Source organism: Nematolebias whitei, chromosome 7, assembly GCF_014905685.2.
Source record: "Nematolebias whitei isolate Nwh7 chromosome 7, NemWhi1, whole genome shotgun sequence".
Lineage (NCBI taxonomy): Eukaryota > Metazoa > Chordata > Actinopteri > Cyprinodontiformes > Rivulidae > Nematolebias > Nematolebias whitei.
In genome coordinates this window covers 29,224,600-29,252,281 of record NC_056504.1, presented here as the reverse complement: position 1 = coordinate 29,252,281, position 27,682 = coordinate 29,224,600, and the positions used below count along the sequence as shown (strand labels likewise).

At 38.6% G+C, this 27,682-nt stretch overlaps 1 protein-coding gene across 1 annotated transcript in view; it reads right to left on the bottom strand.

Annotated features, from left to right (window-relative positions):
- Positions 1-20,091, bottom strand: part of LOC119412354 (SLIT-ROBO Rho GTPase-activating protein 3) — a gene marked incomplete at its 3' end in the record, with an annotated part of 45,427 nt that extends 25,336 nt beyond the window's left edge. Inside the window, 4 exon segments of the mRNA XM_037679345.1 lie at positions 937-999; positions 3,956-4,118; positions 8,896-9,091; positions 19,778-20,091. Coding sequence (XP_037535273.1) covers positions 937-999; positions 3,956-4,118; positions 8,896-9,091; positions 19,778-19,844 — 489 coding nt within the window.
- Between the last annotated feature and the right edge of the window lie 7,591 nt (positions 20,092-27,682).

Below are 27,682 nucleotides of genomic sequence, written 5' to 3'. Positions count from 1 at the left end.
TATATATATATATATATATATATATATATATATATATATATATATTATTTGTGTCAAAATGTTAAATTATTATATACAAGGCCTAAAGGATGAATCCAGAATTACAAGGAAAATACTACATTATTTAATGTTTAAGTTAGTTACAGTGCAGCTAACTACAAATACTGGTGGCAGAGTATCCTGATGCATGCTCAATAATCCAGAGGATGTCCAGAGGACCAGATTGAACTTTTTTGGACTGGTAGCAGAGGTTTGGTTAGACTGGGCTAACATTTAAAGTGTTTTAAGTCCTTGACCTTCTAGCTGCTCTTGGGTCGAAATGACTCCTGGCTCATTTTGACCTAAGATCATCAGAATGGTTAAAGAGCAGCTACATTCTGGTTTATTTAGAATAATTAAAGCACTTGGTGCTTTAATTATTTATTTATTTATCATACATTTATTTTTGTAATGACGGCATTGCTGCAAATTTGGTGTTCTGCTGACACTCACACATGACCAGGACTCCTCCGGATAAAGTATTTAAAACACATTAAAATGTCGTGAGAGCTGTTAGCACAAAAGTAAAGGTGCATTCACCAACACTGTTCACTGTGGGGACATCTGCAGCACAGGGCGCAGAGTCTGCTTAAAGCACAGCTAGAAGCAAGAGCAACCATCTCGTTCAAATCAAGCAGAAACTCACATCAGAACGAGGAATGGAAATTTGCTTCTTTTCACAACGTCAGCAGAAGGAGAGAATGGCATCGTTATAGGCTGCACTGTTGATAAGACGTATCTGCTGTGTGCAGAGTCAGGCCAGCTGCTACACAGTTTGCAAATTTGAGGAAAAAAGGGCCTTGCTGTAGGACTGACATGCCACAACCAGCCAGTGCACGGCAAAACAAGCAACATGACACAGACAGAAGGAAAGAATGCTGGGACTGAAGAACTCACTGTGTAAAGTTCATTGGTGACTTTCACCAACTCTTCATGCATCTGCACCCCGATATCTTTACTCTGTGGGAAACAAACGAAACAGACGATAATAGAAAACATCTTTATCGGATGGATAAAAAGACAACTATTCAAACATCTCAAGCCAAATAACTGATTTATTTCTTAGCATGAGAAAACTCCCCGTGCGAGAGAACTTTGAGAGGCGTGCGCCAGTTTCATTTTAAATGTGAAGGATGTCGGCAAGTGTTGAAACGCTGTCATTACTCTGCAGCTGAGAGGATCTAATACAATGCCCAAAGAGAACAGGCAGACAAAAATAGAACAGTGCAGTCATTGCAGAACGGCTCCCACAGCGGAAAGTCACAGCTTCAGCTCAGTTACAGAGAGTAAGAGCGCATGATGAATCGGACACATCCCACAATAGGGCTTGTAGCCAAAGATGGGATGGGGTGGGGGAGGGTGGTGGTGGTGGTGGTGGGGTGTTAGTGCTGCCAGCGCCAGTGGAGTGTGACTCTGGAAATCCTGTTAAGTGGATACTGAGCGGCGCTTCACCCAATATATCCCGTTTTGTTGTCACCTCTCAGAGAACACTTGTCAGAACAGCAACCTTGCGTTTTCACACGTGGCAGGAGTAAAAGCTCAGCACATTCACTTCGCTTAAAATTTGTCTTAACGCGTGCCAGAGGTGAATCATGGCCTTCGCCACATGTGTAGCTCATTAACGGCAAGACTGCACTGCAGCTGAACCAGGATGCTGCAGCACAGCAGGGTTATTGTCTTTAGTAACTCTGTCATCATTTCAGCAAGCTGGACCGGGTGTTTTTAGGCAGGCGGTCATCAGTAATTTCCCTTGGCTGATCACAAACCAGACAACTTTTCCTTTCAATAATTGTATCCAATTCCAAACGGGTGGGGCATTTTTTTTTTATTCTAGCTTTAACTGCTTGAAGTTGAAGTTCTGTGAAAAGGTTATGAAAATATTAATATCTCATCAAAGGTAGCTCTTTGAACCACCTCAGTTTGGAGAGATAAGAGTTTACTCTGACCAGACTGACAAGCTAACAGCTAATCGGTGAAGGATTAGAAATCTTAAAACAACTCTGGTCTAAAACACTCTTATTATAAAGCATGACACTGCTGACAGTTTTATAATACACAAGTATTTCACAGGATTCAGTGCTTATTGCTGTTATTATTTTTAGTAAGCATAGCAGCAGCTAGTTTAGCATGTCAAGCAAAGGCTGAGATGCATCCAGCACAAAAATCACAATATTTCTGCCAAAATAGTTGTAAAATGCAAAACTGTTCACAATTTAATAGTTTAGAAAACTACATTTGTATGAACAGCTATGATTTTTTTTATTAGTCTTTTTAAAATGTCAGCAAATCATTTTAACCATTAGCTCAAACAATCCAGTGAGATTTAAAAAAAGTTAAGTCAAGTCTTCTGGATGGTTTCTTTTTGTTGAAACGTTTCGTCCTTCATCCAAAGGACTTCATCAGTTTGAGGAGCCACAACAAACTCAGTCTCATATAATGGACCAACCCACTTTTGATGTTTTGAACCACTTTGGCTATAGCTGCTTCAGAGGAGTCGACAGGGGAGAGGGCAGACTCTAGAAACCATCTTATCACCATAAAACTGATTGACCCACTATGTGATTAAGCCACTTATGGGACAGAGTTTGTTGTGGCTCCTTGGACTGATGAAGTCCTTTGGATGAAGGACAAAACGTTTCAACAACAAACAAAAAAAACGTGCAGAGGACCTGACTTAACGTACTTGCCGCCATTAACGTTGCACCGCCGTATAAGTCGCATCAGTCCAAATATGTCAAAGAAAGTGGGGAAAAAAAAACAAATACATTGCTTCACCGTATAAGTTGCATCTATTATGCGTCACCATTGATGCGTCGTGTTTGTTACACGTCACCGCCGACAACCTGTAAATGTGGGCCGGTATTGTGCCAAAAATCGATTGGCTGTCAAATGGCGGCCGTGGGAGTGCATCAGAGGACTTTAACAAGATTAACACTTAAAAACAGTTATTTGTTTGCTCAAAATTATAGCAAAGGTGTGTCTCAGTTGAACTTTTCCTTAATTAATGCATTTTGACAATCAAATCAGTTGCATTTCAAAAGCCAATTTGCCGCTGCCGGAATGTGCAGAGGGACGACTCGCTGTGTATTTCTTAGAAATTTAACAAGATAACTACCTGAAAACAATTATTTGTTTGCTCGAAATTATAGTAAAGGTGTGTCTCAGTTGAACTTTTCTTTAATAAATGCATTTTAACAGTCAAATCAGCTGCATTTCACCTGGGCAGCGCGGCAAAATGCAGCTGATTTGACGTTTGCTCCAGGAGTTCCAGAGCGAGACAAAGGTGGCTTGTATGGCAAGCCAAGTGCCTCATTAATATTCACTTTTACCTTTTTTGTATACCTTTATTTTACCAGGAATAAATCCATTGAGATCATCAATCTCTTTTACAAGGATGTCCTGGAAACTGCAATATTAATGACTCTTGGCTTGCCACATTGGTGGAGCGCCCTCTAGTGGCTGAAAATGGTAGTGTTCAATATTTTCCATGTCAGAATGAATGAAATCGTCAGATCTCAGCCAAAAATTGGGTTACAATATGAGAAACAAAACAAACATGTCACTTCGCTGTATGTCGTAGGCATGCTAATTTATGCAAAAAACTGACTTATACAGCAAAAATTAAGGTAACTTTGTTGGACTTTTTACCTGATTAACCCATGAACTTTGATGAAAGCCAATGAAAATTAAACTCCATTTTTCCAAACTGAAGTCATTCATTAATCTATCTACAGCAGATTAAAACCAAACTTGCTCATAATCTTTCCATACTTTAAAAAGGACAATGGCAATGAAGTTGATTATTCTTATTACGCATTACTGTTAATGTGCCGATTTAAGCAGCCGGCTCGTGTGAATGTGTTCGTCACTAACAGTCACAGCAGCGTGCTCTCATCCATTTTATTCACATTCTGACCTTTTTGAAAAGTCTGATGACATCCTCGCCTACGTGCGCCAACCGGACAATGACGTTGTTGTTGTAGATGTCGCTGAGAGTGGCGTGGTCTCTGCTTTCCCGTCGGGTCTGGTCCAGCACCAAATACCAGCAGTTCACAGTGGAAACGAGATTTTGGTCTTTTCTGAAGTCGTAAGGGGAGAGATTTGTTAGCAGTTAAACGTGTCGAATCCTGAAGAATTACTGTGGTTTCTGACAACACCTAAAAACTGCCTCGAGCTACAAAAAGTCCTGCTCAGTGACTGACTGAGCTCAGATCAAAGTGTTTAGTTTCTGAAGACTTGCAGATACGATGCTGAAACATGAGGAAAAACAAAGAGCTTCTTTCTGCACACAGATTTCATTCCATCATTTGATCCCCGCTGAGGGTCGTTACATATTATAGATCAGAAGGTCAGTGGACAGGGGTAGAGAAAAAAACGAGGCAGATCTACACATGCACGCTCACGCACATGCATGCACACTACACTGGCTGCCTCTTTGCTCATGGGAGCATGTGAGTTCCATTATCCTCACACCAAAGCATTTGTTTCTCTTCTTCTTGTCTTTTATTCTACCATGAGAGAATTAAACATTTTCCTAAACATGAACATTTAGAACTTAAAAATCACAAAAATCAACCTATTGTTGGATTCCCCTGTAACGATGAGTGAGGAGAGAAGAACGACGTTAGAATGAACAACTTTGACGCTTCATCGCTCGGCTTTGCCGAAAGCAATAAAAAGCATCTATTTAGATATTTAAGGTATTTAAAAAAAATAGTTTATTTTGATCAGCAGAACCTTTTTTTTTCCATATTAAGCAAAATATAAAAAGTAAATGGAATAACTAACATCCAAGTAGCTGTCCAGTGAGCAGTTTGTCTGTCATTAGGTTTTGTTTAGCGTGATATCCAAACAACCTTTATTTAGACACGTTAATCCCATTGAGCCTCGAGGACTCATTAACAAGAGAGACCTGATTTTAACAAAGCATGATGATAACAGTGGACAACAATAGACGATCATAAAAAAGGCATACAGATTTTTTTTCTTTTTTCTTCTTCTCCAAATTAAAATAAAATGGCAAAAAAAAAGTAGCAAAAACAGCTAGATTATAAGGCGATGTAGAAAACTAAAAACAGGAACAGGTATATATGATATAAACAAATATGAACAAAAATTACGACTCCCACTGTCAGTCAAAAAACAAAACTGATTCACTTCTCAAGTTTAATTATACAACAGTACAAGAATAAAAGTGGATCAATAAGGTGATTCCCAAAAAGCTCTAAGGTTTTATTTTTCTAAATTTTAAATACAGACTCCACCGTTTTGAGAGTCCCTCCTAATGAAGTGATTTCAGGGTTACTGAACTTAAAAAAAGGTTCAAATGGACATTTTCTTGGTAGAGAGCAGTTGAGTCTGGTCTCGCTAAAAGAAGATGGAGGAGGAAGGTCAAGTAACTCGCTCCATTCTTAAAAATTAACCAAAAAGGAGGATGAAACTAAGAGGTTCTCTTGTTTTTGACCACGTCCTGTTTGTCTCGGACATTTTAGAAGACATGAGGAAATTGTGTTAGCTTGTGGAAAACAGTTCCAATGGGTCTACGTTCAAGACACGACTGGATTAATTTACATCTGCACGGTTCATGTTCAGTAAATGATTCCAAGGCCGAAGGTTTTTAGGCTGTAGTTGAACTCTTTGTCCTCTTGTGCAGTTAAGATTTCGATGTGCGTCAGAAATTTTGAGGTTATTTTTGACCGGGTTAAAATTCACAGAGAATTATTTTCTTCATTTCTACAAAGAGCTCAAAGGCCGTGCTGCTTTTTAGCCTTAAGGAGATATATTAAGGTAAACTTTGTCTATTTTTCCATCTTTGTGACACTCACACTAATCCACAACTGAACTGTAAACAAAAGAAAAAGAAAGTTGCATTGGGCTCGTCACATATTGTTCTCATTTGATGGTGGAAAGTCTAAAATCATAAGCACTGAAATGTGATGAATTTCAGTCGTGCTCTTTTTTTATTATTATTTTTTTGGGGGGGAAACTCCAGTTTTCTTTAATAAGTTCCAATTCCAAGTGTCATTTGAATCTGTTCCATAATTTACCATTTCCCTCTGAATTTGTTTAAGCTTTCTACAGTTTCTGAATCTGTTCCATGTGTTATTAGAGGACGTTGGAAGGAAATTATTCTTGCTTTTTATTTGCTGTTGGGAACTAAATTAACACTCGTACTTTTGCGTTGCTAGAGGTAACTCAGAGAGCAGGGCGTTAACATTTCATTTAGCTTTTTTATTTTATTTAAATCAATCCTCAACTCATTGAAAGTGATTTCTGCCTTTCAAGCAGAGCAGGTGTTTGATCGCATCAGCCTGAAAATGTTCGGCTGCTCTGGAATAAGAACGACACTTTAGTATTCAGGGCGTCAACAATGTGATGTGGAACTGTTCAGGAAAAATGACAGAAGGAGGTTTTACACTTGACAGCTTACAAAAAGTGCACCGCTTGTTTCACAGCGCAGCTGCAACACTCAAACTGCTGTTTACTGTCAATTCAACACAAAAACTGGAGATTTTAAGTCGTGTTAAACATGCCAACATTGGTTTTGTTCCCAAATGTGCAGCATGTCAATTTTTCTGTGGTGGGAGGTTTTAAAAATATTTCCTGCCAGCATTTGTATTACAACGCAAAATAAAAAAAATTAATCTGATAAGGAACCTAGAAGGCGCGAAGGTTTTGCTGATAAAATGTGAAATACGAGTGAGTGTGCAGACCCTGCGATGACTCTGCAGAAGTGAAGACCACCCAGTGATATTAAAAAAAGAAGTCTCTCCAATCTCTTTGATTCTGAATGCAGCTTTTGACAAGACACTTTTAATGACGACCGTTTAATGTGACGAAGAAATCTGGGACAGCGGGGTGTGGGGAGAAGTAATCCAATGCAAGTTCTTGCAGGAGACTCTGACTCTCTCTGCTCCATTAATCAACGTCCTAGTGACAGGAGCCCTCAGCCATGATTACGCTTTATGTCCAATTGGCTGGAGAGACTGAAAGAGAGATGGATAAGTCCAAATAAATGGGTGTAAAACTGACTGTGAATCAATTACACTGAACTGAACTGTTGTACTCAATGTGAATATTTCAGGTCTTACAATACTATTCCAATATATAAAAATACACATATAAAAAAAGCATTTGTACAAATTTGATTGCTTGAAAAAAAAAAAAAAAAACTGTTGCTAGTTTTTAATTATTTTGATGTATTTTATAAGTTCATTGATGTCCTAAAATGAGCACCCATCAGTCATAAACAGTTTGACTGTTTAATTTGTCTTGCTATCAGCTTTTAACTTGTCTGCCATGGAGAGCCATTTCATTCAAAATTAATTAAATAAATAGTGTTAATTAAAAAAATATTAATAAATATTCCATTAAATAAATAAATGTTCCCATGAAATATATAAATAAATAAAATAAATAAATAAAACATTTAAATATGTTGTTTAGTATTTTTTTCCAAGATTTACTTTTTATTTATTTCAAGATTTATGTATTTATTTATTATTTATTTATAGATTTAAAGATTAATTTATTTATTTAATAATGGAGTTTCATTTTGTGACACTTATTTTGTAAAGCTATTTTACATATTTCAGGGTTTTTAATTTTTTAACCCCCTTTTTCATTTTAAGCACTTTTTATTTCACGTTCTTCTATTCAAATGAGGGGGCGTGGTTTTCTCTGGAGGACGGGTTTCCATTATTACATAAATAAAATGAAATAAATAGAAAATAAAATAGAAATTAAAAACATTTAAAAAAATCTTCCATTTAAATGTTTTATTTCATGGGATCATGTATTTATTTAATGGAATATTTACCACAAAGTGTTGGACAAATGTGGACAAAAACTTAAATCAAAGTAAATAATTTATCTCAGAACCTAAAAGAATTTGGAAATAATAAAGTGGGGTTCTGAAAAAAGTTTATGAACAAATAATATCCAACCTGCAACTGATAGCTTTTTGACAAACCTCTGTTTGGAAAAACAGAGTTTCATTTTGACCAAATTGATGCGTCTGCTAATCTGAGCAAGAGCAAAGTTTACTGTTGTCATATGAACTGCTTTAAGGTTTTAAATGTTTTAAAACGGCAGTAACCCACTTTGTTTGTGACTTTTATTCAGATTAGATGTTAACTTGTTAAACTGCATTGCATTAAATTATAACGAGACTTACCTAAACTGTACGTTACTTATGATTCATCTGTAAAACACCTTGTACTGACTTTTGTTGTCAACTGTGGTTTTACGAATGAACCGAGTTAAATTAATAAATGTCTTATTTTTCATTATTTTTATTCATGGTCAATGATTCTTATTAACCGCATTTTTCATGACTTTAATAATTTGACAAAACAGAGTGTGCTGTAGGCATGTCTGCATCATCTCCAACACGCTGCAGGGTATGTTTGTTACATGACATATGATCATCTCTTTACCAAAAACAATAATAAAAAAATACAATTTAAAGACAACTGGAGCAAAATAAATCAAATTTTCTGCTGAAGATCTGACTTACGGACTTTCGCACCATGAAATTGTGAGTATTTCAGTAGCAGTTTAGCATGAAGATGTTTGAAAATGAAAATGACATGACAGCCATAGAGAAAAAGTCAGGGGGTGGGAAGGGGGTGGGGGGTAGATAAGGAGTCTGACCTAGTTGGGAGAAACACAGCAGCCTGAGGCCGCAAGCCTTCTTGGCCCTGGATTCATTTCAGGTCATTTCCTTTTGCTTTTATCCTCTTCCCTCTTTGTGTTTTTGTCTTTAATCCTTCCTCAGTTCTCCTCTTTGTCTGCAGTGCCAACGATCAGTCCGACACACATAATGTTTACCAGGTAGACACATCTGACACTCACTTGAAATGTTGGTGCTCTCTGGAGGTGCGGATCTTGGCGGAGAAGCGCTCGGTCAGTTTATCCAGGCCTCTGGAATACTCGAGCTGGAGCTCGGCCTTCCGGCGGAAGAATTCCTGCAGGTCCTGCAGCAGCTGCAGCCGGGACTCGGACTGTTGCTCCAGACAGCGGAACTGCTCCACCAGCTGATTGCGAATTTCTGCATATTGAAACGAAAGCCTGTCATCGGGGTAAACAGGTGCAGGCTTACACACCGGGGAACATTTCCATGTGCTGCTGTCAGCAGTAAACCCACAACCTTTCAGTGGTGGATACAAGTTAAAACAGAAGTGAGAAAACTAGCATAAACACCAATAAAGTAAAAATGTCATCACAGCTGGTGAAAAGTACACGTCAAAACGCATTTGTCTTCAATCTATATATGCATGCGTTTGTGTGGGCAGAGGGTGAGAGGGAGTGAGGCGGTTGGGGGGGGATGTCTGCATACTGGGGCAGCTTACGTTGCATACAGTATGAGATACATGTCTGATGATTGCAGCAGACAGCATGGAAAATTCAAAATAGGTCAGCTTCTCAAAAGGCATTGTGCCGAGTGAGCCTTCAGACGACTTTCTTTTTCTTGAATAAACAAATGGTATGAATTCTTGTGATTGCATGACTGTGGTGGCTGATTTGTGTTAGGTTTCAAAACCAGTTGCTCTGGATCACTATCTCAAAATGACGAACATTTTTTGTTTTGCGCAAATATTTCAAAGTACAGTTCATGTGGTACTTATGAATACATCTTTACAATATAGAAAGGCGACTGACTCCAGCCTATATTTGTTTGAACGTTTCTAAACATTCCAGGGATTTTGTGTCATAAAAATCACTCCATGAACTAAAAAGCAAACAGATGCTTCTTTACTTCATCATAGCCAACAACATGTACAACAAGATAAATGCAGTGACTAAGTTGATGCTGCATATGAACCACATTTCATCCCTAGAGCTCAGTGCTATGCTACATTTGTGACAGCAAATGTACAAAACAAGCACACATAGTCCTAAAATAAGCATAATTATACAAAAATACCAACATTTTGTTTGATCCTAATTGCATAATGTACTAAATTAACTTGGAAGAAAAATAACTTTTAAAACAACAACACTTTCCTGACATACAATAATGTTCAACATAGCTTCCTCCTACGTCCATATATCATTTTTACCCACTTCTTCCCTTCTGGATCATGAGGGTCACTGGTGCCCATATCCAACATTCACTGTGTTCATGGTGCGGGACACCCTGGACAGGTCTCCAGTCCATCACAGGGACACATAGAGACAAACAACCATTCACTCTCTCACTCACACCCAGAGACAATTTAGAGTTACCAATCAGCCTAACATGCATGCTAGGAAACGCCTTGTATCTGTGACTTTCCTTCCCTCCATTGATTAGGGTCACATTATTTACATGAACGCTCCTACAAGAACCCTGCAGATGTTGGATGCCGTCTATCATGGTGCACTAAGATTCATAACTGGCTGTGATTATTGTACCCATCATTGCACCCTGTATTCACTGGTTAACTGGTCACCATTAACTTCACACAGACTCTCTCACTGGTACATTTTCATCTATAAATCACTTATTGGTTTGTTGTCTTCATACATCTCTTCCTACATGTCTCTGTGTGAGTGCAGCTACAGCGTGCGCTCTCAGGACATTATTACCTGCAGTGTTCCCTCAGTGCGGACTGAACTAGACAAAAGGGCCTTCTCCTACTCCACTCCCGTTTCCTGGAATATCTTGCAAAAAGACCTGAAGCTCTCGACCTTGACCTCTATAAGTGGCTTTAAAAATCTGTTGGACACCTGGCAAGGACCAATGCAGACATGTTCCTGTTTTTAGTTTTCTACATTCGCCTTAGAATCTAGCTGTTTTGTTACTCTTTTTGCCATCTTATTTGTAAAAAAAAATCTGTATGCCTTTTTATAACTGTCTATTGTTGTCCATTGTTGTCATCATTCTTTGGCGAAATCAGGTCTCTCTTGTAAATGAGTCCTCGGGGCTCAATGGGATTTACCTGTCTAAATAAATGTTGAATAAAAAACAAACTCCACCCAGAATGGCCTCTGGCTGGGATTTGATCCAGCAACCTTCTTGATGAGGGGAAACAGTTCAACCAACTCTGCCACTAGCTTTAACTACTGGAGATGCACCGAATAATTGGTTGGCGACTGAAATCGGCTTTTATTTTAGCTTGACCCGTGACTAGTGGGTTTAACGTTAAAAAGATCATTCTTGGCCAGGTCCTCAAATGTGCTATAAACAGATGTTAATTGTTTATTTTGTTTTTCCTAGGATGTGAACTCACAACAGCTAAGCTTTAATTTGTGCTAGCAATGGTACGGCTTCTGTGTATAATTTTTTATACTGAATTTAAAAAAGACAAGAGTTAGCCATTTGTAACATAGGTAAGGTGTTAAAAAAAGCTACTAAAAGAAAACGAGAAGTCGTCAGCTGCTGACTTTTCGGCTAACAGTTTCCATACATTACATACAAGCACATTTAGCATATTTTAGTGGTAGGAGTAGTGTGTGAAGTGAAAATTTCAATGAACCAAAAAGTTAAGAATTATTGTTGTTTTTTCTACATCATTGAAGCATGATGTCTCATTCGCAAGAGAGCCTTGTTTCAAGTGTATATACAAGAATGTAGTCGCAAATAAACACAGGCAATAAAGGCATCTTCTTTCTGCTGTTCCCTCTTCAGGCGTCGCCACAGCGAGTCCTCCTCCATCTCACCCTGTCCTCTCATCTGTCCTCACCCCAACTACCTCCATGACCTCTTAACTGCATCCATACATCTCCTCTGTCTTTTTCCTGGCAGCTGCATTTCTAACATCTTTCTACCAATATACCCACTGTCCCTCCTCTAGACATGTCCAAACCATCTCAGTCTGGCCTCTCTAACTTGATCTCCCAGTTGTTCAACCTGTGCTGTACCTCTGATGAGCTCGTTCCTAATCTTATCCATCCTTGTCACCCCCAAGAAGAACCTCAACAGCTTCAGCTCTACCACTTTCAGTTCTTTCCCGTCTTTTTGTCAATGGCACTGTCTCCAAACATACATCAACACAGCTGGTCTCACTCTTGTCTAGTAAACCTTTCCTATGACCTTTGCTGCCACCCTTTTGTCACAAATCACTTGTGATACTTTTCTACAACCACGTTATTATCCACTTTAACTGCAGTATAGCCACTGTATGGAAACAGTCAATACAGGGCACACTGCAATTTAATAAACTCATCAGGTCAAAAAACACGTTATATGTTGTGAATTATTGTTCTTGTTGCATATTGGTCTGTGAGTAAAAATGTGAATGGAATGGGTGATCAAAGAGAGGGAAACAAAGTAAATATGGAGTCCCTGGATATGTGGAGAGGAGGAGATGTACCTCTCATGGTCCCCACAGTTTCCCAGTTGCCTGGTAACATGCCTCTGGAGGCATTTCAATGAGAGCAGGCCAGTTCCCGGCTCAAACAGTCGCAGCAGTCAGTCTGTTTAGCATAATGGCCAAGGACAAGGGCAACTTACTCTGCTTCAAAATATGCAACAAACAGCCTCTGATGATGAATGAGGCAGCAATGAAGTTCAAACAGAAAGAACGGTGATGTGCTCCTAAAATAAAATACACCGCAATTAGTTGGGCTCTGTGTTTTAAATTACTATTAATCCCACAGTGGTGCAAAAAAAAAAAAAAAAAAAAAAAGGAGTAAAATTGAACAGGTTTTGCTTCATAATTCCAGAAGGAAACAGAACTGTCGTATATGCAGTCATGTTCCTGCATGACACATTCTTTTTATACTCTAAACTGTACTGTAACGTGCAATGCTGCACTACATTCAATGAATGATTCAAGCCTTTGCAGAGTAATGCACAATTACACAGAAGCTTGCAATGACTTCAATGAATTTTCTGCAGAGAAACGACTCAAAAGCGGTTCCATCTTTTTGTTAAAGAGAAATGCTGAGCAACATGCCATACCAGTTTTATTGCTCAGGAAGAGTATGCATGCTCCACACCCAAAGCCTTGTGGAAATGCACTTACAGGATTTTTAGGCATTCACTGCTACCCTATATTGCGGATTTATCCTAACATGAACAAGACAGCACTTTATGGAACAACAACTTATAAAATTTGATCACATAACATCAAATGAATAGAGCCAGTTTGCATATGAGAAAGATTTGTGAGATGTTAAAGCCTTGATAGCATAAATTAATTCAACCTTTATTTATACTCTCAGCTACTACCACATCACATTTTAACTCAACATCAGGAAAACTGACCGAGTTATGGACATTTTATGTGATGGGTAATGTCAATTCAGCAGCACGATGGCTCAGTGGTTAGCACTGTTGCCTCAAAGCAAGAAGGTCGTGGGTTCAATCCTCGGTTGGACCTGGGGTCTTTCTGTGGAGTTTACATGTTCTTCTTGTGCTTGCATGAGTTTCTTCGGGTACTCCGGTTTCCTCCAACAGATCAAAAACATGTATGTTAGGCTGCCTTCAGGCCCACGCCTCCCTTGCAAAAGAGATCTGTGATCTCATTGGGATTTGCCTGGTTAAATAAAAGGTTAATAAATTTGCTGTGGCTTCCAGTCTGAACCAGAATGACTCCAAACAATCAGCTGGAGACATATGTCCATATTTTGTCAAATTTCATCACGTTGTTCATTAAATATTTTGGTAATAGTCTGAGCAAAAATCATTATTGTCCAGCTTTACTTTTCTGCAGCAGACAATAACTATTTAGAAGTAGCTCTTTAGTTAATAAAAAAAATACTATTGGCATTGGCAAACTGTGTTTCTATATCATGCTCCAATATTTTTTATTCTGTAATGTTTAGTAGGCCTATCACAATAAATCAATTAATCGCATGATAAATTAAAATGATCAACCTCATTTTCATTTATTGCTTCTATCGTTTCTTCGTCTCTCTCTACTGAAGACACTGGATGACAAAAAGGCTCAACTCCGGTGCTCTTCACTGATCCCTCTCTTTCTATTCTCTCTTTAAAATCCAATGTAACCATCCAAAAATCACTTTTTTTTTAATTGTTAAAAGCAGCTAAGCAGAGAAGATAAGCGAAGAGGCCGACCTCGGGGAAAAAAATACCGTCTTTTCAAAGCTTCAAAATTCATGGTTGAAACCTGTGCCTTCGTGTAAAAATTTCTCTGCAAAAAGAAGCTGAGAACTTGTTTACAGATTTTTTTTTATTAAAAGCTTTGTGTGAGAAATGCTTTGCTAAAGAGCTCAAACCAGAGCGGCTGCCATTTTGAGAATCGAAAAAAGGCAAGAGAGACAGCCCATGTCACGTCAAGAGGCCTCCCTCCCATTTTATTAAAGAGACACGGTGCTCATTCCCTCACTATTCATCCTTCGGTTCAAACAGTCTTATACGGCCATCAGGTGGTCAAAAAAAAGGTACTACACTCAAAACAAATTAACCAACATTTCTTCTTACATTTGACAATAATTCCCAATTATTGTCAAATTTCAAACAATATTATCGTTTATCTCAATAATATCTTAAATAAAATAAATAATAATATATTTTCATTGATGTATATTGTGTGTAAAAAGTATATAAATGAAGGCACTGTGTAAGTGTGTGTATGAATGGGTGAAAAGGGACGTTGCAGAACCTGGATAAGTTAAAAAGGACACTAAAATGTGTGCGCCGTTTAGCATTTGTTCCTTGTATAAATGATACTAAACACAGAAATAAAATTACACTGAGCTCCATCTTAATCTGAAGAGCCATTCAACATGCTCTATATAGTCTTCTCCTGTTTAATCATGCTGTGAGAGGTTTATAGGTTGAAATTTCCGAGCTTTACTGACATGTTATATTCTGTAGCGTCAAAGACACCAGGCTGTGGCCCGTTTGTGGCCGGTATACCCTCACATAGAGTGAAATGAACGCAGGGAAAATATTGGTCATTGTTCCATTCTAGCTCTCGTGATTTTACTGCAGTAGAGTATCAAATATCACACAGCCAGGAGCCACTATGACCACATTAACATGATCAAAGTAGTCTAGCTCAGCTATTGGAACGGGCAGTAGCTGTGATTGATACTGTGTGTAGTCTCATGACATAATTTGGTTAGGGCTGTATTCTGCGAGTGCTCGTCTTCTGCATGGAGTAATGACTGTGGTATGCTTTTATAGCCCGTTTGGTTGAGTCCACATCATGTTCTCGCTCACGCCTGAGAAATGTTTCGAACAACAAAAAGCATTGCTCTTTGTTCAATCACACAGCAAGAGCCAATATTTAGAGGCGCAGCTCGGAACCGTTTTCTCTTCAAATGAGATAACGCCCAGATGTGGCCACACATCTGTCGAAGCAACAAATAGAGAGGCTCATACGTGTCACCAAGACACACAGCAAACATACTGCGCTACTGCTGTAATTCGACTCTGACATTTTAAAGCAGCGTCTATCAAAGAGGGGGTTTTGATGATGAATTCCTACAAAAGGGTGGGTCTGCACGATCCTCGTGAAATGCACGATTCCACTGCAGTTGTTTAATATGTATTTAAATAAAAATGAGATTTTTTCATCAATTACACAAACAATACAGAGTGTTGCATGTTCACATTTTAAACAGACAGAAAACAAAGTCTTCTGTTTCATCCATTTTTACAGCTCCAAATCTCTCCAAGCATGGAACTGCATTAAAGAGAAACACGGATCACCTCGAAAAGTACAGGATTTATTGACTTTGTTGTTTTTCCTCAGAGATGCATCTAGCTGTTAATTCCACACTTGATAAGAAAAATGTTAGTTTGGCTAGAAAATAAATTGCAACTCAAAGACACACGAACCTGGTCACCAACAAAATACATTTGAATAAAAGTCAGAGACGGATCAATGGACACACAGCAGCAAACAAAGCGAAGAACCCAACTTTTGCTGAGAAGGAAACATTAAGGACAGGAAGTGGTGAAGCCACAAGATTTGAGTTTGATTGATAAGCTGCATCAGCAACTGAGCTCCATCGGAGGCCAGTGCCTAAAGTCCTCATAGCACCAGAGCAATCTGTGCCCATCGTTAGCAAATGAGCTTAACATGTCAGCTTAAAAGCTTTTCCTGAAATTGAGACGGGAGCTAGAGCTGTGATGGCTCACTCCGAGCCGCAGAGCCCGATGTGGACCACACTGAGTGAACGAGTCAAACAACCAGAGACAGAAGACCTCCAGCCACTCCTCTGACTACAAAATACTACTTATACCTTTCATTCCAGGCACAGTTTAACAACTTTTGTCATTTAAAGTCCGTTTATGTACAGGAAGTGTGGGGTCTTAGTTAACTTTTAACATATTTATAGCAAAACACCTGATTACTGTAACCTAATGTTTGCATTAAGGAATTTGTTAATTATTTAGAAATAAAATACAGACTAATTTCAAATATCTATCAGCTATTTGATTTTTCAAATGTATAAACAATCGTTTATTTAAAAAAAAGGCATTATTTGGCAGGAGTTAGCTGAATCCCTCTAATAAGGTTTCAAATAAACTACAAAAATGGCTACTGCTTATCCGTTATTCAATTCAGTTTATTTATGTAGCACCAAGTCACAACAGAAGTCGTCTCAGGGCACTGAACAGAACATTCATATATAAAAATAATAATTTAACATTATTTATCTGAGGAGCAGACTGCTTTGAATTTAACTCCATCACAGAACTCTCATCTTGAGCAAGCATGACGACGACAGTGGAAAGAAAAAACTCCTTCATGAGGAAGAAACTTTTAGCAGAACCAGGCTCAGGACAAGTGGCCATCTGCTTCGACCGGCTGGGTGTGAGAGGAATAAATACACAATGGCAGGTCGAGAATCACATGTTGAGAGAAATAGTGTCAAATGCAAACTTTTCAATTGTAGCAATTCATTTAAGAAATGAGGTAATTTTATCCTCCACTAGTCTAACTATAGGATTTACCAAAAAGGAAAGTCTTAATCCCAGTCTTAAAACTGGACCATGCGTCAGCCTCACGGACAGAAACTGGAAGTTGGTTCCACAAGAGAGGAGCCTGATAATTGAAATATCTTCCTTCCATTCTGCTTTAGGAAACTCTAGGAACCACAAGTAAGCCTGCAGTCTGAGATTGAAGTGCTCTGTTGGGAAAATATGGAACAATAAGATGTGTAATATAAGATGCAGCTAGGTTGTTGTGGGCTTTGTAGGTTACAAGTAAGATTTTGAATTCAGTTCTGGATTTGACAGGAAGCCAAGAGAGAAACTAAAACTGGAGAGATATGATCTCTCCTATAACTCCAGTTAAGACTCTGGCAGCAGCATTTTGGATCAACTAAAGACTTTTTAAAAACTTTTTGGACACCCAGATAACAAACCACTGAAATAGTCCAGTCTAGATGTGACAAATACATGAACCAGTTTTTCTGCATCATTTTTCAATAAGATGTTTCTAATTTTAGTGATATTACGCAGGTGGAAGAAGGCGGTTGTAGTTTTTAAAGTGGGGGATAAAAGACATGTCCTGATCAAAAATAACACCAAGATTTTTAACATTAGATCTGGAGGCCAGAATAATTGGGAGAGGGGGGGGGGGGGCACATTATGATAATATTGACCATTTGAGTCTTATTTTATTTATTAGTTTTAGTCCTGAAATAGACTGGAGACTTAACCATGTAAAAAATACAAGTTGGTTAACGCGCATGCTGTCACCAAGTAGCTTAGCGTAAAAGTTAGCTTAAAATAGGCACAGTTTTAAAATGTTCTTGTTAATAGATATAATATTTAGTGAGCAGTGTGCTTTGTCATTTAGGCATTTGTTTCTTGTTTATGAAAGTCTTAAACTTACAAAGTAAAAAAGGGTGGTTGGGAAATTTACAACGGGTCACTAATGAAACTTGTTTTTCAGGCCTTTAGCAATGAGAATGCTAATCTAAATGTCATGGAGGGCAAAAGCCGTGCATGTTTTTCAGTTGACTTCAGTCACAATTAAGCGTATAAATTGCATAAAAAAGACTAAACTAAAGATACAACTATATTTATTTATAAAGTTAAATGTTGTAAATGTTTGTGAAACTACAAACTCTTTTTGTAATTTAAATTGCTGAACTAAATGTTAATGCTGAATGCTGAAAAACTGTGAACGCTCTGAAAAAAAGTAAAACTAATCCATTAAAGAACAACAAAGTCCATGCTCAATAATCCAGGTATACAATCCAACATTTTTCAGTCAGGTCATCTGGACAGTTTCTTTTTTTAATGCTGAAACATTTCGCCTTCGATCCGGAAGGCTTCATCAGTCAAGGAAACACACAACAAAACTGATTCTTCCTCCAACAGCTATCAGCTGTTGGAGCTGTAATCCATTAAAGGTTAACTCTGATGTTCATTATCACCTGTGTGAGTTTGCATCAATAGTAAAATAACAGGAACAGCTGAATAGATTTTAATAAAACTTTTATGAAGTAAGCTGATTAAGTTTTGGAATCAACCGATTCAAGATGGCCACCACAGCCAACTGACCTTAGACAGCACAAAAACAGCTAAAGCTCAGACCATTTTAAAGACACCAAGCTAAACGTTGGTGTGGAAGCGGCTGAGCATTACACTCAACACATACCTTGAGCGCGACACATTGAATATTTGTGCATCAAACTTGACTGTTAGTAAAATAGTAAAATATTTCATAAACCACTGGATGGATCTTTATGAAATCAGTGGCTGTTCACATAAAACTCAACATACTGGAGTCAACCCAATTAAAGATGGCTGCCACAGGTAATTGATCTCAGCGAACACACAAATGGCAATACATCCATCAGTTTTACAAATATTGAGCTAAAACTCGGAGTGGTAGTAGCTCTTCTGCAGTTGAGTCATCCTCAACACATACAAGTACAAGGTTTGAGCAAAAAAGCTAGAACCTTCTCAGCAAACATATGCATTTCTTTAAAGTTAAGCTAGGCCTTTTATGAAAGCTGCAAAGCTGAGCAGTTAAATCGTATTCATCTGATTCTGAAGCAGTCACTTTTAGCAAGATAAAACCACAACATGCAGAGGTGATGCATGAAGGTGCAGACGCACGAAGCTGCCCAGACAAGACTGGCAGCACAGGCATTCATCCTGCACTGTCTGCTCCTGGCTCTCCTCTCTCCATGGGTGGTTCATCCAGTCACATATTTAGTGTCAGACAGTAAAACCCTTTCATGGTTCATAATTCATGCAGACGGCATACATTATTCAAGGACTTTCTGAACTGTTGCTCGTGTGACCTTCTCAAGCATTCCCTCTTATATCACACTTTGTCCTGGAGAGACAGGAAAATTACTAAACTGACACAGATGATCACTAGAAGAAGAAATAGTTTATGTCCTGCCTAACAGGTCGTGCAAAGTTGTACTTTAAAAAAAGCCTTAATGTGTTGAAGTGCTTATTTATTGCTGGAGAATTTAAAAAAAAAAAAAAAGAGAGAGAGAGAAAGAAAAAGCCCAAAGATGCACTTTGAAGCAAATTATAAAGCCCCAGCTGCTTGTGTGCAAGGCTAGGCATGTTGTTGTGCACGGTCCTCTGCAGTGCAGAGGCTGCCTGAGCCAAGTTGCTGTTAAAATGTTCTCATTAGATTCATCTATTCAACTCAATGAACATGCATTTTAGTTGCAATGATGGGCAATTCTTGGATATTTTTTTTAAACGAATAGAAAAGAAAAAGACAGAAGCACATGCAACTGACCCACCCCACCACACTGCACCTAAGCAGAGCCACAGAAAGCAATTGTTGTAAAGTTATGCAAGGGTGTATTCCCCGCAGTAACAATACAGCAAGGCCTGCACGCAACCAACCTTTCACTTGGGTCTCATAGTCGGCAATAATCTCTTTGTCCTTCTTGACTTTGGCCTGAGATGACATGTTTGGGGGCCAGCCACGGATTGTGCAATCGGTCCTCCGGCAGGAATCAACGTGTCGGTGGCCACAGAGCAGCGGTGACGAGCGCGCAGTCTTCGGTCGGTCCAGCTGACCGAGCAGCGATCAGATGGAAACCATCGCCCGGGCTCGACACAACTTCAGAGCCTGGAGTCCTGCGACGTCGCTGCAGAGGTTTAAAGGAGACGTCGTTTCTTTAAAAAAGGGGGAAAAAAGTGCTTAATGATCCCCTGACCACTCCTCCTCAGCAGCACTCCTCTGTGAATCGTGAGGCACACAAGCTGCCTTTCCAGATAAAGCGGGGCGAGCGCCTCCGTTATGTATGAGAGGCCGAGTAGGACAAAACTGCGCCTCCCCTTCTCTAGTTCAACAATGTTGCTGCAGGTTTGGCTGAATGGATGTGAAAGATGGAGACTCCTCCCCTCAGCTCGTCTCGCTTTCGATCCACTTTTCTTTCATGAATGATTCAAAATTCTCCTGTGTGAACTGAAACGTGCCTGTGTTGTCCACACACCCCAGTGCTGGAGTGCAGAAGTAGTCTATTATGCTGAGATTGTGCTTCAAAAACACAAAGCATCATGGGAACTGAAGTTGTAGGCATAAAGTGTTAGAAGTGAGAAGTTATTTGTTCAAGTGGGCAATTTTGGTTTATTAAATACAAGGGAGCTTTAGGGTCACGCTAAGAAGAAAAACTTACAAGACAAAAAATTACGAGAATAACGTTGCATGAGACTTTTTTTTTTTTTACAGCTGTCGTTTATTTATTTTTTATTTTTTCCCACAAGTCGGATCCAAGATGCGACCTGTCAATCAATCCAGTAGGCGTGTCAGCAAATGACCAATTCAAAGCTAAATGCTCCTTACCTGCAGAGCTGCACTGCAGCCCTAGAGCATACCATCTTACTGTAAGCAGGTTCAAAGTAGGCCCTGTGATGGACTTGCGATCAGTCCAGGGTGTACCCCACCCTTCGCACAGTGATTGTTGGACATGGGCAATGGCGACCCCGTGACCCAAAATGGAAGAAGTGGGTAAAAGATTATGGATGGATGGATGGTTCAAAGTCCTGATACTGGTAATAAGCTGATGCTGATGTGCTAAAAGATTAACTATCTCCTTATTTGTAAAACCAATACCAAAGTATAACTTAACAAGATGCTCAATATTGTTAAATGGATTGTAGAGCAGAGGTGTTGGTGTTGCAGAATGACAGAAATAAGTGAGTTGCTGAGTCTCTTCAGCTTATTTCTGGCATATTTATTGAAGACCTCTAAGAGTTCTGCACGCACAGTTTCGCTCACTGAGCGCCGTTTTCAAACGGAAACAAAAACAAAAGTCATGATATAATGTCGTCACATATATACATCCCAGAAGCAGCATACAAAAACCCAGCAGTAGGTGGAAGTTTTGGAACACGCTTTGAGTAAGAGCGTCAATAACAAAAAAGTTTAATAAACATTCTTCATTTTACCACAGTTAAAATGCGGTAAACCCTGCTTTGTCGTGTCGGAGTTCGGATAATATTACGAATCATTTAGTTTGGGATTGGTCATTTGCTGACACGCCTACTGGATTGATTGACAGGTCGCATCGTGGATCCGACTCTTGGGGGAAAAAAAATTAACGACAGCTGTAACAAAAAGTCTCGTACAACTTTATTCTTGTAATAATAAGACTTTATTTTATTTTATTCTCGTAATGCTATGACTTTATTCTCATAAATTTATTGCTTTAAAAAAAAGTCTTAGCGTGGCAATGTAACTTGTTTTTTTTTGCGTGGCCCTAAAGCTCTGTCGTAATTTAAAATGGTTGATGGACCCAGTTAATTGGTTGCACCTATCAAATAATACATCTGTATGGAGGGACATCAGTTTTTTTTATTATTTAATCAAACAAAGTCATTTCACTTAAAAAAAAATACCATGTGATCAAAAGTATAGAAGTTAGAAAAACAAAGTTATTTTACATTATTCTCCATTGAATTAAATGTTTGGTATACTTGCAAAAAAAAAAAAAACAAGATAAGAAGCGTATGTAGGAACACCATGCTGATCAGCATTTACACATTAACAAAAAAAAACAAGTTATTTGCAAACCAAAAACCTAAAACAGGGAGTGTCGAAAACAAAACTGACATTTGTAACCAAGAAAATGTGCAAATGAAAGTTTCTCTTTTTCAAACAACTTTCATTACTTCGTAAGAAAAAAATAACTGATATATGAATGTAAAAAGTGGGTTTGTAAACAAAGCTTTACTTTCAAAAAAACATTATTTTGTTGTAATTTTAAAAGTTTTGATCATGATTTTTTAAGTGAAAATACTTTTTGTTTGTATGAATAATAAAAAGACAAATTTTCCTTTGTATACCTGTAGAAGTACCCTGTAGGCAGGCCTAAACTAGTTTTTCTTGTAAGACAACCTGAAGCTAACATTTGTTGCATTTTTGGTAATCGTGTGAATGCTGAGTCAGCATTCACTCTTTGGTTTTCCTATCTACCAAAGAGATAGGAAATTGATTTCATAAAATGACTATTAAAATGGGGAAGCACGGTGGCGCAACTTGTAGAGCTGCTGCCTCTCAAGGAGCAGGTTGCTGGTTCAAATCCCAATTTGGAGGCCTTTCTGGTTGGAAAGTTCTCTCCGTGCATACAAACCGGATTCCAAAAAAGTTGGGACACTAAACAAATTGTGAATAAAAACTGAATGCAATGATGTGGAGATGGCAAATATCAATATTTTATTCGTAATATAACATAGATGACAGATCAAAAGTTTAATCTGAGTAAATGTAACATTTTAAAGGAAAAATATGTTGATTCAAAATTTCACAGTGTCAACAAATCCCAAAAAAGTTGGGACAAGTAGCAATAAGTGGCTGGAAAAAGGAAATTAAGCATATAACGAACAGCTGGAAGACCATTTAACACTAATTAGGTCAATTAACAGCATGATTGGGTATAAAAAGAGCTTCTCAGAGTGTCAGTGTCTCTCAGAAGCCAAGATGGTAAGAGGATCACCAATTCCACCATTGTTGCGCAGAAAGATAGTGCAGCAATACCAGAATGTCCTGATGCATGCTCAATAATCCAGGTAGAAAAATCTAAAAAAGTTAAATCTGGTCCTCTGGACATTCAAAAAAAACCAAAACAAAGCAAAGCATTTTTTGTTGTTTGCTTTGTTTTTTTTTTTTTTTTTGAATGTCTAGAGGACCAGATTTAACTTTTTTAGAATACCAGAATGGTGTTACCCAGCATAAAATAGCAAAGACTTTTAAGTTATCATCATCAACCGTGCATAACATCATCAAAAGATTCAGAGAATCTGGAACAATCGCTGTGCATAAGGGTCAAGGCCGTAAAACTCCACTGGATGCTCATGATCTCTGGGCCCTTAAACGTCACTGCACCTCAAACAGGAATGCCACTGTCAAGGAAATAACAGAATGGGCTCAGGAATACTTCCAGAAAGCATTGTCAATGAACACAATCCACCGTGCCATCCGCCGTTGCCAGCTGAAACTCTACAGTGCAAAGAGGAAGCCATTTCTAAGCAAGCTCCACAAGCTCAGACGTTTGCACTGGGCCAGGGGTCATTTAAAATGGAGTGTGGCAAAATGGAAGATTGTTCTGTGGTCAGATGAGTCAAGATTTGAAGTTCTTTATGGAACACTGGGACGCCATGTCATCCGGACCAGAGAGGACAAGGATAGCCCAAGTTGTTATCAACGCTCCGTTCAGAAGCCTGCATCACTGATGGTATGGGGTTGCATGAGCGCTTGTGGCATGGGCAGCTTGCATGTCTGGAAAGGCACCATTAATGCAGAGAACTCTGTTCAGGTTCTAGAACAACATATGCTCCCATCTAGACGTCATCTCTTTCAGGGAAGACCCTGCATTTTTCAACACGATAATGCCAGACCACATTCTGCAGCAATCACAACATCATGGTTACGTAGGAGAAGGATCCAGGTACTGAAATGGCCAGCCTGCAGTCCAGATATTTCACCTATAGAGAACATTTGGCGCATCATAAAGAGGAAGGTGCGACAAAGAAGGCCCAAGACGATTGAACAGTTAGAGACCTGTATTAGACATGAATGGGAGAGCATTCCTATTTCTAAACTTGAGAAACTGGTCTCCTCTGTCCCCAGACGTCTGTTGAGTGTTGTAAGAAGAAGGGGGGATGCCACACAGTGGTAAAAATGGACTTGTCCCAACTTTTTAGGGATTTGTTGACGCCATGAAATTTGGAAACAACAGATTTTTCCATTAAACTGATACATTCTCTCAGTTTAAACTTTTGATCTGTGATTTGTGTTCTATTCTGAATAAAATATTAGATGTTGGCACCTCCACATCATTGCATTCGGTTTTTATTCACAGTTTGTTTAGTGCCCCAACTTTTTTGGAATCCGGTTTGTACATGGTTTTCTCCAGGTACTCCAGTTTCCTCCCACAGACTAAAAACATGTTAGGCTGATTAGTAACTCTAAATAGTCCATAGGTGTGAGTGAGAGAGTGAATGGTTGTTTGTCTCTATGTGTCCCTGTGATGGACTAGCGATCAGTCCAGGGTGTACCCCGCCCCTCGCACAGTGATTGCTGGACATGGGCACCGGCGACCCCCGTGACCCAAAATGGAAATAGCGGGTAAAGATAATGGATGGATGGATGGATGGATGGATGGATGGATGGACGATATTAGCTGCCCAGTAAAAGCGCATGAAATTAGGAAGTGACATGCCTCCAAACCTGTGGGAGATGTAAGACCCTCTTGGCAATCTGTGGCTGCTTTTTATTACAAATAAACTCTGATATCTAGCTGTTCAGATTGGTGAAGAATGATTTAATAAAGAAAATTGGCAGATTCTGAAACAAATATAGAAATTTATGGAGGAAATTCACTTTTACAGAGTTTATTCTACCCCCTAGAGTGTGAGGCAGGGACTGCAATATGTTATTTCTGTTACTGTGAACAGATTTACAGCGTTGTATACACTTGGTCAAAATATGACAATATTCCTTCAGCTGAGTAAACATGTTGCCTTTGAATTTATATTCTTGACAACCTTTATGGAAAAAATCAACAACTTTAGAATAATATTTTTTATTATTATTATTATTTACAATATTTCTTTGTTTCTGAGTGCAAACTCTCACACACCCTGAAAAACAAAGTTTAGGCCTATTTCATGTAATAACATGAGCAATAATTTTTGCTGTAAACTGGTCTTACTGTAGTCTAGATCTTATGGTTGTATTTTCCTGAAGAATAGTGGCCCCTGGACCAGGGTTTGAACCAAGGACCTGCTCGCTGAGAGGCAGCACCTCTACCAGTTGCACCACCGTGCTGCCCATTTCTAGAGTCTACACTACTTAATCAGTGTCATGTTACAAAAAAATGTTTTAATTATGGGCAATAACCAAACTATAATGAGTTTCAAGGATACTATTTTCATTTGTATCACATGTGGTGCATGAGGTGAAATGAAATTGTGTACTCAAGGTCCCACTTACACCCCAAAATAGCAATAAGTATATAAAAAAAGCAACATAGAAGGATCTAAGATATATGCTAAACAATAATAATACAGGTGTATTAAACAGCAGCCTGAACATGAGTCTGTTGTTAGCAGATGGGTATGAATACAGCAGTTTGTGGGTAAGAAATCAGCAGCACGGATAAAGTATTAAACGCACAGTTAAAGTAGCATTAAAGTGTGGTTTGGGATTTATATAAAGGGTTATTCAAAATTTACTGTTGGCTGTTGTTTGTATTGAACAGATAATTTGGCAAAATGTTCCGCTAGGATTCAAAAGAAAGACCTAATTGAACTATAATGAAAAAGTGGGTATAAATGTTGCAGTAGGAACAGAAAAGTTTTTACTTAAAATATCATTTCATAAAATAAGACACGGCAGCACGGTGGCGCAACTGGTAAAGCTGCTGCCTCTCAGCGAGCAGGTCCCTGGTTCAAACCGCGGTCCAGGGGCCTTTCTGGGTGGAGTTTGCATGTTCTCTCCGTGCATGCGTGGGTTTTCTCCGGGTACTCCGGTTTCCTCCCACAAACCAAAAACATGCATGTTAGGCTGATTGGTAACTCTAAATTGTCCCTAGGTGTGAGTGAGAGAGTGAATGGTTGTTTGTCTCGTTTGTCTCTATGTGGCCCTGTGATGGACTTGCGACCCGTCCAGGGTGTACCCCCCCCCTCGCACAGTGATTGCTGGACATGGGCACCAGCGACCCCCGTGACCCAAAATGGAATAAGCGGGTAAAGAAAATGGATGGATGGATGGAAAATAAGACACACAACATTTGACTATTCATGAAAGATGATCCAGCTGACAACTTTTTTCCTGCTTGGAACTCACCATGATAGACAAGCAGAATTTTATGCAGTAAATTAAACCTCTGGAGTTAAAGGGGCGGCTGTTTAGAGCAGTCATCCTCCAAGGCAAGCGCTGGGGGTATGATTCCACCAGCAGTCACATGCTGAAGTGTCACTGGGCAAGACACTGAATGCCTCATTGTCTCTGATTTGTGTCCCATCAGTGTATGGATGTGATAAAGCTCTGATTATTCATTGTATAGATCTAGCAGAGTGCTGTATGAATGGGTAAATGAGGACACAGATTGTAGAATAAAGTGCTGTGAGTATCCTGATTAGATAGAAAGTATATATATAGTATATAAGTGCAGTCCATTTACCATTTAAAGGAACTAGAATGTTGGAGCTGGAACTGCAAGACTGTTGGACAACCAATAACTATTTTAACAGTGAATCCCATTATCGTTTGGGCAAACCATGAACGCATTGATCTATGGCAAAATATTTTCACTTTGATTTATTCTGGCCCTTTATCTGTAAGCATACTGTCCTAAACTTCTTTGCAGAATTTAAAGGCTTTGGGTCTGTCCCTGCATGAACTTGTGTTAAAAGTTTTTCACTTATGAATAGTTTTTCTCACACTGTAAATTATTTGTTAATCCCCTTACCAGATTGCCCCAGATTTATTGACAGGAACCAAAGTTTCTTTGAAATCATATCCTTCCTACTTCACACTTTTTTCTCTCACTTCTAAATGCTCCAAACCAGGGATTCAAGGTTCTTTATTTGTCATTTGCACCACAAGTGGTACATGTGGTGGAACAAAATTGTGTACACAGGGTCCCAGTTACATCCAACCAAAGTATAAAATGTAAAAGAAAAACTGTAATAAGATCTAAAATATGAACTAAGAAAAAAGTTAGCTAGAACTACGCTAAGCACTAGTAGTTGAAAAAAAAAAGGAGAGCAAGATTATATATACATATATATATATATATATATATATATATATATGTACTGGCTCTCTTCCAGGTTAATTAACAAACCTATTTCATTTTCATATAAAAATGATCAGTCACCAGAGTTATTTCTGAGTTGTGTTTAAGGTTTTAGTAGTTTTAAATTTCAGTAAGATTACAGTAAGTGCATGACTACCCTCTGCTGGTTCTTTATTTTTTATAACTAACAAATGCATCACCCTGTGTTAGATTTTACTTTAAATTAAGTTTTAGTTTGAAAGTTTTGATCATGCATGCATGATTTTAGAGTTGTTTTTTCAAGTTTTTATTTAATGTTTTATTTAGTTGTTTTTGATTTGTTGTTGTTGTTTGTCAATAAGATTTGAGTCAGTGACAATCATCATATCCAGAGAAGATTGAGTCATTGATAAGTCTTAACCAACCTGAAACTGTGAGAGTTTATTTCTGGCATCCTGCCTGCTTTCAAAGTTAGACTGTGTCGTTAGCTCATACTTGTTCTCACACTCTGTAACCCATC